Source organism: Labrus bergylta, chromosome 1 (assembly GCF_963930695.1).
Source record: "Labrus bergylta chromosome 1, fLabBer1.1, whole genome shotgun sequence".
Lineage (NCBI taxonomy): Eukaryota > Metazoa > Chordata > Actinopteri > Labriformes > Labridae > Labrus > Labrus bergylta.
The window spans coordinates 22,180,939-22,199,544 of record NC_089195.1 but is presented as its reverse complement, the minus strand read 5'-3'; the positions used below and the strand labels follow the sequence as shown (position 1 = coordinate 22,199,544).

Here is an 18,606-nt window from a genome sequence, read left to right as displayed (position 1 = left end):
GCAGGGTTCAATTCCCCTCTTTCTCCAGCAGCTATACAACACAGGTAATGTTTACACTCAGGGCCAACTTAACTCATCACTCAAATGTAATGTATTTTTTAATCTCCATCGCATTCATTTAAAAGTCAACTGAAAGATTTTGCTTAACTTTTGATCTGTCTTTTAAAAATAGGCTACAAAATAATCTGTTGAAATCGGATTTCCTTATAGGATGAGTTTTTGTGTGTTTTCCTTTAGTTTAGCCTATATCAAAAAATATGTTTTACTAAATCAATATTGGACAAAGGGACAAAACAAAATAGAATCTAAATAAGACAATCATCCAATCAAGAGATTAACTCATACACTGAAAATAATTTCTTGCAGATTTATAGGCTATAAAATAATACAAAATGATCGACCTGAATGCGGGACAGTATTAGGACAAAATATATATTTTTTAAAAATATACTTTTACTCTAGGTAGTCTACTTGTACATCCTTTTATGAATAGACGTAAACCTGCTGTGAAACAAAGAGACTAAACATAATTTTTTTGTCCATGAGCTTAAATTCGGGCACAAACCAAGTTTCTCACAGTAGCTTTAACATTGTCAATAAAGGATTTCTATTTGTGATCCCTGAGCAGCTGACCTTCAGCTTGGAGGTTGATCAGATAGGTGGTCAGTGAAATGTTGGAAAGCACAGAAGGTTCGAGTTCAGAAGAGGGAAAACCCAAAGTTCAGTTACAGCCTGGATAAGTTGTGCAAGTGTTTGAAAACAGCTTTGAAGTCTTTCACTTCAGCACTCTCTTTCATCCTCTCTCACATGGCATGCAGTCACTTTGCATGATACATGACACTACAACTTGTAAATGTGAGATACGTAGGGTGATTAAAAAACATTAAGCATGTGTCCAGAAGCAAACCATTTTTTTTTCCAGTGTTGGACCCTGGAAAAGTCCCCCTGTGTTTGTGATGACAGACACCCCCTCCAAATGCCCATTCAAGGGGAACAGTGGTCTGCAGTGTTTGCCCCTGTGAACAGAGACAGCAGTGACTCCATTCAGTAAAACACCCGCCTCTATGCTAACACACACACACACACTCATACACACACACACACATCGTACATGCAAGCTGTGTAAGATAGTCAAATCACACCAAAGCGGGTTACAAAACAGATACCTTGTTTTATTCTCCCTCTGTCATGTAGGAGATGTATTACATAGATGGGTTGCACATGAAAAAAAAAAACAAGGGAGGGAAAAATCAGATGTATACAGTACATGTAGAATGACTTTTGGTTGTGAGATTCATCCATGCAGAGCAGATTAACTCTCACACACATTTTTACACAAGCATATAAACACACTGCCATGATGAATCCACACTCTTCAATCCTTCCCTCAAAAAAGGCTGTTATTTACCTTCCTTTTGACAGTAAGGTCTCATGTATTATTCAATAACATTAGCAGTGTCTTGTCCCCGGCCTTTTTTTGAACCACTATTTCCTTGCAGAAGATGTAAAAGAGTCAGGAGGAGTGATAGAAAGTGTGTGTGTACATATGTGTGTGTGTGTGGTTGCAGGTTGTTTTGATCCTATGCTGCTGTCACTAAGAAGACTTTTGTTTTACATATTTTGTTCCAAGTTGCAAGTCTGACTGCTTCCTAGGAAGCCTGAAATGAATCATCCTCAAACGTGTTAGGCATTCCACATGAAAAATATAAATGTATCATTTTTGTATAAAAACTTAAAACAATCATTAATATAGATAAATACTGTACATCTCGTCATAAAGTCTGTTGTTTTGTTTATAAAGTACAAAATGTGGGGGGAGCTACCCTCCCTATAGGGAACAAAAAGTTGTAACTTGGGTTTGACTATTGACTCAATGCACAGCAAAAAGATCAATTTCTTAAAGGTTGTCAGTGTGTGTGTGTGTGTGTCCTTGATGACTCTGCTTGAACATCAGAACAATAGTTTGAAATGTTAAAATAACCATGTATACTAATATGATTTTTAAGGGTGTGGGGCTGTGTCCTGAATGCAATCAGGGTACTGGCATAAAATATTGAGTAAAACCAAGTTGATCTAAAGTTGCAATGTATTGTTTTTATTAATGGAAAAATAATAGGAACACAATGATTATCTATATAATGTGTAAGTCATTTTTCAGATAAAACGGTTGTGTCGGATATGCCGGTTTCAGCTTCTTAAATGGAAAGATCTGAAGCTTTTATTGTCATTTATGACAGAAAGTTAAGGGGGTTTTGGACCCTTGGTTGGGCAAAATACCTTATTTGCAGTGGTCACGTTGGACTTTGAAAATTAAAAAATAATCACCATTTAACAATCTTTAGCTTAACGGATGAATGAAAATATTTTAAAGATGCAGCCCCTGCTGAAACTAGTTTTTGCACAGGATGCATAATTCCTGTCAATTCCTGTACACCATACTATCCACTCCATTAATCTGACCGTTTCATAGCATCTTACTGACTGGTAAACTTACATTTTCAGAGTTCTAACAATCAAAGCCAGCAGCCAACTGCAACAAAAAATGCCGGGAATCTTTGAGATCAGACATGATTTTTCCAATTTAACAGGATTTTGGCATGTGAAAACAGCTGGGTTTACTGCTTTCACAAGATCACAGTGCTGGTACAATTCTCCTTCATGTTTCTCAAACGTATCCTTAAAAGACAGCAGCATACATGTAAGCTTATTTTTCTTTAAATCGCTCTCCAAAATAATTGTCACCATGTTTAGTGGATGCCCGTGCCACAAAGTCTAAATTTGAAGTGATACCAAGGACACAGTGATGACACACCATGATTACCTGTAGGTTACATGTTTGTACAATGATGTAAATGTGAAGCATATGAAAAAAAATAAAACCCTTCTAAATTGTTCTTGTTTTGAGTAAACTCCAAAAAAATTCAGGGCATTTTAAAAAAACATATGCACCATTGTATCTCAGTGCCTCAGGGTAACCACGCAACACAAACTTCACAATACTAAAATCTCCATCCTGTTTCCTCTGTCTAAAAAGGTCAAGTCACTGTTGCGTCCAACCCATGAGCATGTCAACTGATGACTTGTACTCATATACGACAGTTTTCTGTGTCATTTCTGCCATATCAAAAGGCTTTGAACTTCTTGGCTCATTGCGATAACTCAACTTGAACAGAGCTTTGAGTGTGTGCTTGCTGAAATATTGTGTGTGGAAAAACAACCCCTGATTTTTCATAAAAACGCCATTTAAAATATAAGACATTTTCAGGATTTGAAAATAAAAAAGTACAAAAGTTGACAAGTTTTGTTCTTTCTTAAAACAACTCTGCGGGACGCAGATGACCTAGTGGTTAGGTCACAAAACATGTACAGAGGCTATAGTCCACCTAGTGGGCGGCCAGGTTCGAGTTTGACCTGTGGCCCCTTTCCCGCATGTCAGTCCTCACTCTCTCTGCCGGGTTTCCTATCTACTGTCCTATCAAATAAAGGGGAAAAAAAGCCCAAAAGTCAATCTGAAAAAAGAAAAAAAAAAAAAAAAAAGCAAGTAATATCTCTGCGCTGTAGACAGGATTGTGCTTTAGGACACACACTTGCACAGTCCAGCTGTCATTTTGGATGTTTGGATCACACAGCGACCCACATATGTAACTTTAAATGTATCCATCTTCGTGCTCTCCTCCAGCAGTGGATGCCAGTTTTTCCCCAGTCTTCATCATCAGGCAGTCTGCAGGTTGTTATGACACACAATACCCTTCCTCAGTGTCTTCCTGGCTCCTGGGCTCTGACTTGAACAGATGGAAACATCTGAAACAGCCTTTTAGGCTTGTAGTAACAGCTTAATGCCTTGGCTGGTTTTGTCTGTAATAAATAAATAAATACTCCAGGGGTCAGGCACAAAAAATCGGTTTGGTCTGAGCATGCTCGTGACCTGTGTCTGAACCCCGAACTCACTATTTAGCCAGGACACTGACTGCTTGTGAATATGGCTTTCAGTCTATCCGGTTGCCACAGATGGTGAATCGGTCTATTTCCAGCAAATCTTTCTTGGGCGTTCTGGGTTCAAGTCCACCTCCTTCCAGTCCAGTGTCGACATTGATGATTTTTTCGTCTTCCTCCTCATCTGGCGTGGTCAGGAATGTGTCGGAGTCGCTCTTTGGGAGCGTAGGGGCGGCACTCTCTGCCATGTTGGCAGGCTGAGTAGTATGTGATGAAAGTGGTATTCCACCTTTGTCGATTGTGGGATCTACAGAGATAGACAGAATGTATTATAAGCAGAAGAGGAACTTAAAGTATATACATACTACAACTTGAACATTTTAGAATGGGAATATAACACCTCCCTCTTGTAGTAGTCCTCACCTTGTAAATTACATTTTTTTTGTCATAATGCAATAAGGTCTCTATATCAAACGTCACTAGCCTTTTCAAAAATGGCAGATGCCTTTAAGTTTTTTTTTCGATGGATGGCAACTAAATATATTGTTATTTCTGTTGTCTAGAGTGTCGTAAGTACACAAGACTTCCCCTGTTTTTTTTTGAAGATGTATTTTTTGGGCTTTTTATGCCTTTAATGGATAGATAGGACAGTGGATAGAGTTGGAAATCAGGGAGAGAGAGTGGGGAATGACATGCGGGGAAGAAGCCACAGGTGGGATGTGAACCCGGGCCCATCCGCTTGAGACTACAGCCTCCATACATGGGGCGCGTGCACTAACCACTGCCCAACCAGCGCCCTGACTTCCCCTGTTTTAACCAAGAGCTAATACTATTCCTTTTAATTCATTAATAGTATAACCCATCAAACAGTGCTTTCCATCAGCAACTGTAGAATTGTCAGACTTTAAGTAATCATTAAATGAGATTCTAGGTTACCTCTTATTAAAAGATGTACTATTAGGCCATGCACTGCCAGGTATTTTTTTAATGATTTTTTTTTTTTTTTTTTTTTTTTTTTATAAAGTTGAGCCTGGAGGTTACAATATCACAGTGGGGTCACATTAGCAACTCTGTGCTGTTAAATATCAGGAGATGTAAACACCAGCAAAAGCAGCAGCAACAACAACAACAACAACAACATGGTTTGTCTTGAAACAAAGACTCTTTCCTTTACAAAGTAATTTATAATTTTACTTTAATAAACAAGTATGTTAGCTTCGCAGGCCATAAAGATTCTGTAAAACAAAATTAGAGGGTTTTTTTTAACTCCTATTCTTGTTGTAACACTAGCATTAACTCACTCAACATTATTATACTGTATGTTAATACTGCTGTCTTTACTTCTCTGTCTTCTGAGTATCATGGAGTGGGAAGGGTGGAGAGGGAAACTTGCAGCTTTATTCCTTTTTTTTAACAATAATATAATGATTGATAACATCATGTGCAATATTTTAGACTTAGATTTTGCCAAACATTTTGAAAGGCATTCAGAGACTACGACTAATGTACGGATTTAAAGCAAACTGAATTAGCTAGAAAAGTAGACAGCTGCTGACAGGAAAAGATAAGTCTGCTTATGCTCAGAAAGCCTTGCAGACATATCAGCATCTAAAAAAAGGTGTAACACTTAGGGACTAAAAAGGGACACAAACTGACGGTTACCTGGTTGTGGTACAATGTGAACATGTTTGGTGCGGTGAGCTCTGGAGTTTACACGACTGGAAACAGCCGAGGGTGGAGGGTCAAAGAGCTTTTCTTCCATGTTGGCCTCTTTCACAAACACACATGACCTCCCCAGAAGAACAATGCTGTTGAGCACCTTCAGAGTGATCATCCTGCGCACAAACACATACACAGCATTAAAACAAAAGATACTTAAAAACCACAAGATATGAAGAACAATTAACGCTGCAAAGTGTGTTCAAAAATGTAAACTTGACATTTACCCCAGGTAAAACAGCAGGACACACATAAAAGAGAGCGAACCCTGGATCTTCACAGAGCTCATCACTACTCTGATCAACTATAAAAGGAACAAAAACACATCATCCAATGTAAAGTTTGTACAGGCAGAATTAGAACAAATACATCAATATAATTTCCTTTATATAAAGTTACAGACCAGTAGAGCTAGTGGAAGCGGGATGAAGCCCATTCTTCTGGATACAGAGTCGCTGTAGTCTGTGTAAGCCTGGGGACATATGTAAGAAAAATTCAATGCATTGATATTTAGATAACAATAATGCATCAAATCAAGACATTTCAATTAAAGAAACACTATTTCTAACATTTAACTAAAAATGTGAGGACCCCTCCCCCTTGCCACTGGGTGAGTGTATCTATGCTCTCCCTGGTTGCGTCTGTTAGAGGGGGCGGGTCCTACTTTGAGGGTCAATGGCTGGTTGAGCTGCACCTGAGCCTGCTGCACGCTGCCTTTAAAGACTAGTTCCCTCAATTGCTCTATGACTCTGACTCTCTGGCCTCTTCTTTGTAGAGTTTATTTGCTTGTTTTCTATGTAAATAAATGTACTTCTTGTGATGAGAGCTTGTATTGTCTCCCTGCTTTGTCAGTCTATAAGCCAGGCCGTGAAAAAACAACATATCATGACAAAACAAAGTGTATAAGAGAAGTATAAAGACACTCTGTCTAGAATTCGAGCTCAAGGGGGAAAGACCTAGAAACCTTTTCCTTACAGATGCTTGGATTTATTTCACTTACATTTTTCTGTCGACTGCTGACGAGGTCAAAGGCCAGACTCGCTCTGTATTCCCCGTATACCTTGAAAATAACAGGGTAACACACCACTAATCAGACAAAGATTAAACATCATACACATTATTCAACTGACATTCAGATAGCAGAAGAATGTATATGAATCACAATAGGTACTGTATCACTATACTTTATTTACTTTCCTAAATTGCCGCCTGTTTAAGCCTCATAACTAGATTTATGCCTTTATGTAGTGATGTGTATTGATTTATCATGAGGGTACAGTATTGGTAGAGACAAGAGCTAAATGAGAATTTTCATTAAGCCAGTTTAAAAACATGCACACAGATTTAGGCGTAGGTACACTATTGTATGAACATCTACTACCTGTCAATGATGTTTGTGTGATTAGATGTGACAGTTTGGAGATAAAGGGGTTAATCCCTTCCTGTGGGGAAGTTGGTTTGTGTTACATAACCCAAGAAAAAAAGATGTTGAAAGAAATCATAAAGGAGGAGAAATCCCAAGGGGGGGAAGTTGGAAGCCAACAAAGTGGTAATAAAATGAGAGAAAAATGGCTCAACTATTTACTTATTTAAATTATAGTGAATCTAGTGCGAGTGTGGGTGAGTGAGGAAACAGAGAAATCTGTTTAACATTAAAATGACCAGTTTAAGTCAGTAGTACAGAAAAAAGCGAAGTGAATACAATGTAAATCAATTTCCAGTTGCTTAGTTTGTCCTGAGTTTTTGACTTCACTGATATCAAAGCAAAGGTTTAAAACAAACTTGATCTAATAAATCACAATCAGTCTGGTGTATGCAAAGTGATTTTTCTTGCCCATGTTTGCTGGGATAGAGTCTTGATCATGCCCACAGACAGTGAGCAAGATTTTGCTGACTGCCGGCATTATCAGTGTCACTATTAACAATGCTTAAAAGAGGACATGTGAAGTCAAAATTTAAATGAACACTAATGCCATAATAAATATAAAAAGCAAGAAAAAAAAGATCAACCTGCCAGTCAAGAGTGAGACATTTTGCGTGTAGAAGCCGGGGGAGAGGGGGGGTATGGCTCTAACTTGTCTTAAGGATTATTATCTGTCGGCTCAGTCGAGACCCTTGGTATGTTGGTGTAACCCAGCCTGAGGCTAAATGGAAAGACATTGAGCTATCTTTAATGGATGTATCTATTCAGTCAGTCTCAGGCAGTCCTGAAAGATTTAATGATGTACACCTACGACAAAATTTATATTCTTCCACTGGAATACTGATAAGTGGACCTCAAATAAGATTATTTGTCTTATTGAGTATGGTCTGTGTGGTGTACTGCATTTAAAACATTGCTTTCTTACTTGTAACACTTTTCAGGAGGCACATTGCAGATCTCAATGGATAAACAGTTAACTGTATGTAAAAAGGACTCACATCAGCACTGATGTCATTGAATTTGGTGATGAAGGCATGCTTGACAATGTCGACCGCAACCTCTGATGCTATCACCATGACGACATCAGGAAACAGCACCCACAAGTGGTCTACAAACAAACACATCAAAAACATGTAAGTGACAATGTTCTTTGTAATAACAGCTATAAAAGTCAGTGACAGTTTACCGAGAGACCTCATGATGAGATCAGAGGATAAGCAGTAGTGGGATAAAATCTTCACACTGTCATATAGACAAACGAGCTGTTTAAATGTCAGTATTGTTTACGTTCTTGGTACAATACTGTATTAGTTACCAGGATTCCAGGAGAACTGCTCCATGTTTCTCAGACAGACGATGAGCAGGAGGATGTAGTTGGTGAACCTCTCTTTTATGTCTGTGGGAAACAAATAAATCAATCCTGGATTAACCTACTTTGTACTCACTGCGGCTGAGCTCATTTCCATAATTTTACCTTCCACCAAATCACCAAGTTCAAATGCTGAGTTACAAAATGTTCACAGAGTGAGCTGATTTTCTTGGACATATTGGGCTTGTTGGAGTATCATTATCCACTTACCACTGTTTGACATCTGGAAGAGGTTGTTCTTTTCAAACTTCTTGAAAACACTGCCTTTGATCTCCACAAACTGCAAAAGATGAATCCAAAATATCACGTCGGAATTCATGCTGCATATTTGAAAATTAGATGTGTGTGAGCGTGTGTGAACTTTACTCACGTTATTTGACATCATGATGGTGAGCAGAGACTTGTTGTGAGAGTTGAAGGCTACGTTGAGAGTGGTGGCCTGAACCATGATGAGGATGGCATGGAGGACTAGATACAAACAAGCTAAAGAAAATCATACTGAGGACTTATCATGTTATCAAGTATCATGTTGTTCAAATTCTGCTTTATTCACGAATAAAAGCAAGTTGTTCCTTCATCTTATATAAAACTGAGTAAGGTTGCAACACATGAATAATTAATTACAGACTTAAGATTCACTGACTCCCTGTTTTCTCTACAAAATGTCAGAGAATCACAGAAAATGCCTGTCACATCTTCACAGAGCTCAAGCTGACATATCGGAGACGCTTAATTTGTTCAACAGCACTGTAACAAACAATGCATTAGGAAAATTGCTTTCCACTGATTGGTCACATCAAGATTAAAAATCATTTGAGCAACAATATTTCGGTTAGTTAGGATGTTACGCTATATAAGTTAAGATGAACTTAACGTGGTGCAACCAAACAATGACACTAGTTAAGTCACAAACTGACTTGTTTCAACGTAGGATAAGTGTGGACAAAATTAAGACTACACTTCTGAATAGCTGCTGCAACAGGCCACTGATATTTAGCTTAAAATGCAACTTACTCAAACATAAACATTCAAAGCTTATCAAACATTTTTACTGAAGAATTTACTAAAGACTGACTCATCAACCTCATGTCTCAGGTGTGTTTCATTCCTTTCATTAGCTGACCTATGTTACCTGTAAGCTCTTGTTTCACAGCAACAAGATACACAGATCAGTAACTACAATCACAGAACCTTCTCAGTGAGGATACAGACGTATAGCACAGCCATGAGGAAGTGTGGAATCACGCCTATGTGAGCGCGCTTCTTTTCCTTTGGTTCTGTTGCTGTCCAGTACAGAGCATCAAGGATGTCCTGTCCAAATGATGAGAAGAGGCGGTCTGCCACCTGACAAAAGGACATGGGCCAAGAGAGCAAGTGAGTGGTTGGCTAAATGTACAGAACAACCAGAGTTATAACAATAAAGTGATGTCATCTCGGTGTACCTCTAACATGTTGTATATGATGTAGAGTTTGATGACAGACTGTCCCCTGATCAGATGGTACATCATGGAGTAATCCACGTAGCTCATCATAGAGTAACACAGCACCATAATAAAGCCTTTCAGCACATCACACACCTGGGCTGGTTGGAGTAGGCGGGAGCCACTAAAACAAACAAACACACACATTTAACATGAGAAAATGTTAACTGAATAACAATAATAAAAGAACAGAACAATCGAAAGCAGGTAACTATGATCTGTTCAGCCTAAAAGTCAGAGAGAGCTGTAGTGCCCTCTAGAGGTTACAGTTAATAATACTGCACTGATTGTTATTACAAACAAATATGGAGGTAATGTGAAGGTATCTATCAGTGAGTTTACAGTAGCTATTTTTCTTTTTTTATATATTTTAAAGTCAACTGATAAACTGTTGGTCCACAAAATTGTGATTCAATTTAAAAAAAAGATCTAACATCTTCAAAGTTGTTTTTTTGTTTTACAGACCAAACAGTTCTGAAATCACAGTAAATCACTGATAATGAAAATCTTTGCTGCACACTTGGACAAGCATATCTATAGAAATGCCACAACATCATACAATAAAGCAATCCAAAACAACAGCTCTGTAATTAATTAATAGAGCCTTTTCTGAGTTTAACTAGTTTAGGTTTCTGTTATCAGAATACTGTTGAGTTTGAAAAATATAGCTGATTGGGGAGATAAATTCAAAGTGCATTCCTGGTAATAATTATATTCTTTACCTGAGGCCACAGCAAGGCAAAGTGAGGAGCCGTAAAAGGGCCAGAATCACCCTGAGAGGCAGCAGGGTGAAAACATATAGAAAGGCATCCAGACAGAGGAAGAAGCCGAATGTCATCAACTTAAAAAGAGAATGGGAGAAAGACACAAAGAGGGAGAATATTTATATAATTGTGACTTGAGACAAAATTTTGAATTGAGAATGTCAAGGTAATTTTTTTTGTGTTGTACCTTCTCAAGCTCCTTGGGGATGCGGAGGCAGGTGTAGACCCTCTCTCTGCGCTCTGTGTATTTGGCCTCATTGTGTTCCAAGAAGTAGCCTCTGGTGAGCTCAGTCGTTATAAATCGGACCAGAGACAGGTCTAGACCCAGAAAGGACAGAGATGAAGACATGTGCAGAGATCTTACAGCCTGTTGCATGAGTCAACAGTCTTCTCATTCCCTATAAACAGTGTCAGTCTGCTTACATTCAAGCTCAGAACAATCATCTACAAGAAAATCACTGCCTGATGCCTCTCCCTTTCTCTGACAACATAGTGGTTACAAAAAGTGAACCTAGAAGCCTCTGATGACTTATTTCACCTGCATTTCATTGCAAAAAAAAAAGAAGCTTTTTTGTAAATAACAAAGCATGCATTTTATTATTAGCCTTAAATTAATACCCTGTATAGCAAAATATCTGTGCGCACACCAAACTTAACATACATACTCTAAAAAAACAGCCTGAATTCCTTTCCCCTGCAACAAGGATTCATTCACAGAATAAGGGAATATCTTATGTAAGAATGGCTTCCTCACAGCTAGAGATTATGGCCTCTTTTACTTAGACTATTTTAAGACTGGTCTGTGTAAAGGCATAAAGACAGAATGGCTGAGCTTGTTCAAACTTTAGGTCAGCAGTGGTGGTAGTAACAGAGTCAATTTGACGTCTGTGTAAATTGGAGAGCCAGAAGGACATTGTGTTGTGTGTTGCAAGTGCAACAGACGAGCAGATTGCAGCTAAAACAACAATAAAAAAAACAAAAGAAGAGGTAACCATACAAATTAAACTACAGTACAGCAAAGGAAGCTCCATTAACTATGTGGAAAGAGATCAAAAGTGACAATGGAAATATTTAACCCAGCTGATAAAGAAATAAGATGCAAATAGATTACTAAATGCAGATGCTGTTCTGTTAAACAGCACCAAGTTGTCACAATCACAGTACAGTAAAGTATGCCAGTGTGTTTCAATTATAAAATTGAAAAGTGCCATAATGACAGATAGGTCTCAGGGTCTCTTTATATAAAGGATAAAAGCCACGCTATACTGAAGCTATTCTGAAGCTATTCTGAAGCTATTCTGAAGCTATTCTGAATCTATTCTGGTCATATTTGTTTGCCCAATTACTAAGACAATTTCTTTAGTTTTTTCCTTCCTTTAATTTGTCTGCATGTTATAACATTAACAGTATTCCAAGAATTACTCATTCCAAGAATATCAATCAGCTTTCACACTTCTGGGAAAGTTTTCCAAATAATTTGAGCACAGGGATATTTATTCACATTCAGTGAAAAGCACATTAGTGAGATCAGTTGTTGATGTTGACTGATGAAGCCTGGCTTACAGTTAGGGTAGAAATCCCAAAGGTGTTTTGCATTGCTTTGAGGTCACGGCTTTAAAACGGATTTCACAGTTCCTCCTGGCTTATCTGGGAAAGACATTACTTTATGAACTTAGCTTAGGGCGAAGTGGTATCTAGAGGTTAAAGCATGTAAGAGCCTTCTTTAAATTGTTGCCCCAAAGTTTGAAGCACACTATTGTCCAAATATTATTGTATCCTGCAGCAGTAAGATCTCCCAGGAAGAGGCAGCTTTAATGATATATCAAACTCAGTTTATTACACTAGGGAGTCTCTGCTCTCAGGCACACCTCAGGTTGGGCTCGGTTTCTACTTCTTTATTAACATGCATAAAAAAATGTGGCTTTTGGGTTTGAATAGTGTGGCAGTTTAGTAGTTTACCAGACAAGAGGGGTCTAGTTAAAAAGCTCTGTCAAGCTATCTTAGGTAAAGTGAGGCGTCCAGGCTGCCATTAATGAAACTTGACTCAAAGTAGAAAGAAAATAAATCTGTATTAATCTGCACCTAATGAATTAACTAGAAAAACTACAGCCTTTTAGAAATGTGAAACTAAATCATTATTAAACTATTCAATTGGAACAAACACTAAAAGTTCATGAAAGTTAGTGCATATATTAGGGCTGGGAAATATATCAAGTTTTTAAGATATATCGATATATTTTCAAACAAGATATAGTGTAAGACAATAACGTTAATATCGATATAGTTTATGTTTCATTAAAAATAACATTACAGAGGTGCCAGGTCACCTTTTTCCTCATCTCACTGATGATGACTGTCTGTCCCTCTTAACCCTGCTCCTCCTCTCTCTCTCTCTCTCTCTCTCTCTCTGTTTTTTTATTTAAGGAACATTTTTATTTTATAATATTACTTTTTAAATTCACAAGCAAGTAGTTTATTTTTCCATGTGTTTTCATTGTTAATAAAAGACATAACGATATATATCGAGTATCGCCATTCAGCTAAACAATATAGAGATATGAGTTTTGGTCCATATCGCCCAGCCCTAACACATATATATATATATGTGTGTCCGCATAGTTTTGTCCTGAAACAGAGTGTACCTACTCTCAAGCCAGATGAGTGAATGTGCGCATGCGCAAATCAACAGCCCATCGACTACTACTGTCTGCCAGAGGAGCCTACTGGCCTATTTAGACTCCAGTATGATTACATTCAATGGCGTAGTCTTGCTGACAATGGTGACTTCTAAATGCAGTTGTAATTTATTTGCACATTACATAAGGAGCCACCTAAAGGCACTTTAACTTCAGCTCAGTCTTTAATAAACAGTATTTGTGTTTCAGATGGTAACACACTGAAGCCAAGAGGGCACTCAGTGCAGCGCCCACAGCTGCAGAGACTACACTTAAACTGCGTGCTGTAAGAGACAGACATTGCAATAACACCGTAAGTCTATTAAAAATAAAGGTCAGCGAGTATCGTAAACAAAAACAGAAAAACAACAACCACACGAACAGCTAGCTAACACTGTCAAACTGGAGTGTGTTGCTGTCGCTAGCTCTCACCTGACAGGTTGCGTTTCTTGCCCATATTGCCGCCATTTTTATCTTTTGAGCTCAGCGTCTCCCTGACATCGTCTTTCTCCTTGTTCTTCTCCGCTTTGGCAGCGTGTCCGCTCCTCTCCCTGTCCTCCTTCTCCTTCTCTTTCTCGTCTCCCAGACCTGACGACAGCGAGTCCGCCATCTTCGCCAAACGGTCTCATCCGCTGCCTGGGAGACTGACAACTGCGTCACATGCTCTGTCGTCATTACGCAAAGCTCTTTAGTGTCACCGGATCACCAGCAGAGGTCGCCATGGAGACCAGTGAGTACTTTTTCCACCCGGACTCGGTTGAAAGACCAATGACAAAAAAAGGCTGATTTTCTCCTCTCTAAAGCAATGTACAATAATCAGACATCACAGGTCGTTCAAAAGGGTGGGTAATTAAAAAAAAAAAAAAAAACTACATCAAATTGCAAAAAAGTACAGTAATGATAAAGAAATAAATATGCCTAACAATATTATTAAAAAAATGAAAAACAATGATGACTAAGGATGCGAAAATGTAACAGTGTAAAGTAAATTGCTTTATAGATTACATGTTTGAACTAAAATGATTAAAGCATATAATTTTTCTAATTACAGATCAGAACAGATTTTGAAACCCTCATTCATGTGTAGTTATTATGTAGAATATAAACTGAGTCATTATTTAGACTTTGGGCAAAATATAAAGGTACCATTCACTCATTTATACGCATGACACTGTACGCACCAATGTACAGTACATGCTGTACACTGTGAGCAGATGGGGGAAGGAATGGGTTTCAACAGAGGCCCCCAGCTATTTTTTACCCTCAGGCTCTCCAGTGCACAGCTGGATATACCTGCTTAGAGGTACTGCTAATACATTGAGCAGCTGGGTCTGCAATAACCACTCTGTTACACCCCTCTTTTCATTTTGTATATTTATTCACTGGATTAATCTAGATCTTACTTTTATGTGCAGTATCAGTATCACGTTGAAGCTTGATCATGCCAATGCAGGTCTTGATCATGTCAGTGTTTAGTGTGCTTTAGTTCTGCAAACAATAACAATTCATTTAATATCATAAAACCAGTTGTCACAGTAAACCTGCTGCTTTTGGTGATTCAGCCTTGGTAGCTGGGGGAGGTAGATGTATTTTTTTAGGATGCATAATTCAATTTCTCCTTTATCTTTTTTTTAACTTCTTTTTTTGTTGGGGGGGCTTTTTATGCCTTTATTTAGAGACAGGACAGTGGATAGAGTCAGAAGTCGGGAGAGAGAGAGAGAGAGAGAGTGGGGAATGACATGCAGGAAAGGAGTCACAGGTTGGATTTGAACCTGGGTAACCCACTTTCCAGGCTATCAATATTCTGATTCAAATTCATTCAGAAGTCAAATGAAAATCAGGCTGATTGCCAAGAATTCAAACAAGGAATTAGCCTTTTGGTGCATGAGTACAACATCGAAATATGGTCTCCCATGGATGGAAGTCCCACACTGATGTGCTTTGCAGTTTTCACCACCATACTATAGATCCTTACACAAGGCACTGTTTTCCCATTAATGGAGACATTTCTTAGTTTCTTGTTGTTACCTCTTCATAGTCTGCACCTGGGAACAGGGTTGGTAAATTAAAGTAAATCAAATGCATATTACTGCAGAGGTTTAGCTGATTTTTGTTAATACAGTGTATCAATTTTAAGATCATTCGGTTTATCCATCACAGGTGCATCAAACAGACAATTTGCTTCATTTTTGTTCTAATATGGAGGCACCAAATTTGACCTTAGTATTGTATGTGCTTGTGGTGTTTAGTCACTTTGACCCACTAGATAAAATCTAAAATAAAAAAAACAAGTGGACCATGCAAGAAACAAGATCAGATAAGATCAAATCAGAAATACTTTAAATAGTCAAGACTATGAATCTTTTAACACAATGTTCGGTCTGTGGCTAATACTCACTTGACCTTTGGGGTTTAAATGGACCATGTATTTCATTCTGACAGCATTAATTCTGCTGATGTGATTCTACATCTCTTCTGAGGTCATAACTCCGGATTAATTTCCTGCTCAAAAGGCCAGGTTGTAAAGGTTCATTTTAATTTACCCTCTGAATAAGATGTGTTTTTGTGTGTGTGTGTGTGTGTGTGTGTGTGTGTGTGTGTGTGTGAGAGAGAGAGAGAGAGAGAGAGAGAGAGAGAGCAGGCGCGCACGACAGGGATAGAGTTTCTCCCAGTAAGAGATCTCTTTGACCGCCAAAGATTCGGTTTCTTTTCCTCTGTAACTCACACATCAAGCAGCAGTAGACTGGAAGGAATAACATTTTCAAACGGTTACTATGATTCATTTTCTTTTTCAAAACTAGAGCATTAACTCATGGTGATCGCCGGGTGTGCGTCGCGCTCGCTGCCCAGCGTCGTGTTACCTCCCTCGGGGCAGCATGGGCTCGTAAGATGCCTTCTCTGTGGAAACGGATAACCTTCTCGGTGGCCTCGGTGCTCTGTGTCGGCTCCGTGGTCCTGCTGGTAGTGGCCCTGTCCACGGAGCAGTGGGTGACGGGAAGGATTCTGTGCAAGACCGGGGCGGAGATAGTGAACGCTTCAGACCCGGAGCTGGAACAGTTCATCGGGGATATTTACTACGGTTTGTTCCAGGGAGGAAAGAGCAAAAAGTGCGGACTGGGCAAGAGGAGTTCCAAAATCTACAGTAAGACACAACACAACCTGCTGTGAACTTTTACCTCTCTGTTTTGTCCATACCAAAAGGTTCAGGCTATACCATTATGAATAAACATTTATAATTGATCTGGACATAAAAGTACATCAAATATTTATGAGTAATATCACCCTGATATAACATATATATTAGGCTGAATATATTTATATTTATATAATATCTAATACATCATTAAATGAATCGTATTGGTGGAAATATAACAGAAATGTTGCTCCTGATTTATTATAAAGGATTCATTGGGATCCATTCCTCCTTCAATACTGTGTGAACAAAGAAAAGTGAATATTGCACAAACACATCATGCTTTCATTTTTAAAAACAGTGGTGACTTTTATTGCCAACAAACATTTGCAGTTAAAATCAATTAATTAAGATTTCACAGCATGCATGTCAGGTGAGAAGATTACCAAAGTATCCAAAAAGAAGACTTTTGTATATATTGGAGTTATAGGCTCCATACTCACACTAAAAAGTACATCTGTTTTTTCACCGTCTCTTGTCATCTTTAAGTTATGCCTAAATCCAGTTTAAAGGGGATGATAACTTTTTAAAATGTGTTTTCTTGTTTCTGTCTGTTGGTTCAGTTTTCCCAAAGCTTGTGCGGACATTAAACGGTGGTCTTCACATGATGGTGATCCTTTTCCTGCTGGTGGCTATGGGCTTTGCCATGGTCAGCCTGTCGTTCTGCATTTACAACGCACGCAAAGTTCCCTACCAAAGCATCAAAGGGCACAAAGGACTTTACCTGTGGAACTTCATCGCTGGTATGTTTCATGCCACTTCTATAATCTATATACTCCCCTATTTCTTTGCCAGTATTTCCCTCATCCCTCTTTTTTTATTTATTTATTCTCCTTTCTTGTGTTTCTGAGCATTACCTTGCCTCTCTAATTTTCGGTCCTGACTTGTCTCGGTCTCTGTCGCCAGCCCTTTTCGGTGCCCTGGCCCTGCTGTGTTTCCTGGCAGCTTTGAGACATCACAGTCTGACTGAGCGGGTGGCGAATTTCCACGAGAACCTCTTTGTTCTTGTGGTCCTGGATGACAGCTTGGACTGGTCCTTCTGGCTCGGTGTGGGCAGCATTGGGTCTCACTTTGCCGTCTGTGGAGTGGTGGCCATGAGCCGGATCAAACTGCCCAAACCAGAGATCAAGAAACCTGAAGAACCAACGATCTCTTCTCTGGACCTGCTCTACTGAAGGGTGTCCAGAGAGCATTGGTGTTTGTTTTTATATTCCTGAACGTTGACAGGAGCAAATCTCAAAGACTGACAGCAAAGGGATTCAACACTGTTCCAGAAACATTTTAACTTAAGATGACTTTTAAGCTGATAATAGCTTGAATATAACATTATTACTCTTTATTATGGGAATTCTAACTTGGCAATTCCTTTTCCAGCGGTTATAAAGGTTTCATCTTTCATTGCTCAAAATTGAGAAAACCTCAAAAATTGAGAAAACCTCAAACAAAAAGCGGTGACAACTACATTATTCAACAGTCAACACACACTGGAGATCTTCAAAGTTATGCAGAAATGGATTTTGGATACATCCGAGTTAACATCTGCTGGTGGCTGCTGGACCTCAGAAAATCAACAAGTTAAGCTTGAGTCACATCATGGTTTCAGACACTGGTAATAAAGGAAATGCTCAGAGCAAAAATGCAGAATTTTTAAATCAACTCTCTGTTTACAAGACCAAGTCTAACCCTAAGTAAACAAGTATAACAATGAATTCTGCTCATTCTGTGCTGTATATATTATGTCTATAGCTGCAATCTGTAAATATGTCCTGATTTTTTTCATTAAATAAGATAATGTTATTATTGGATCTGTGTTTCAGCCACTTTATAGTTTGCAGAAGAAAGTCTTCAGTCTTCGGTTGTGTTTGGACAGAAAGTAACGTCCCTTTATGAAGGGTTAAAGTCTATATTTTTGAATCTCTAATCATGCATGTTTCCAGAGGACAGCGGATGAATAATGATTTGTTTCTCTGAAAGTTTTGGGCTCAATGACATAAATCTATATGATCTTCCATTAACAGAAAAAAGACTAAACCATTATCATTTCATATT

The 18,606-nt window shown here is 38.6% G+C and overlaps 2 protein-coding genes across 2 annotated transcripts; one reads left to right on the top strand and one right to left on the bottom strand.

Annotated features, from left to right (window-relative positions):
- Positions 1-1,151: 1,151 nt before the first annotated feature.
- tapt1b (transmembrane anterior posterior transformation 1b) lies at positions 1,152-14,040 on the bottom strand. The gene is made up of 14 exons (XM_020647187.3): positions 13,797-14,040; positions 10,877-11,007; positions 10,648-10,766; positions 9,887-10,049; positions 9,653-9,788; positions 8,815-8,912; positions 8,655-8,724; positions 8,391-8,471; positions 8,074-8,183; positions 6,653-6,712; positions 6,056-6,124; positions 5,880-5,956; positions 5,596-5,768; positions 1,152-4,240 (listed from the first exon to the last, which is right to left on the bottom strand). Exons 1-14 carry the CDS (start codon positions 13,972-13,974, stop codon positions 3,987-3,989), a joined length of 1,719 nt encoding a protein of 572 aa, XP_020502843.1. The 5' UTR covers positions 13,975-14,040; the 3' UTR covers positions 1,152-3,986.
- clrn2 (clarin 2) lies at positions 13,957-18,362 on the top strand. Its single transcript, XM_020647188.3, has 4 exons — positions 13,957-14,094; positions 16,166-16,506; positions 17,121-17,300; positions 17,464-18,362. The coding sequence occupies exons 2-4, from the start codon at positions 16,254-16,256 to the stop codon at positions 17,730-17,732; spliced, it is 702 nt and encodes a 233-aa protein (XP_020502844.2). The 5' UTR covers positions 13,957-14,094; positions 16,166-16,253; the 3' UTR covers positions 17,733-18,362.
- Positions 18,363-18,606: the final 244 nt, after the last annotated feature.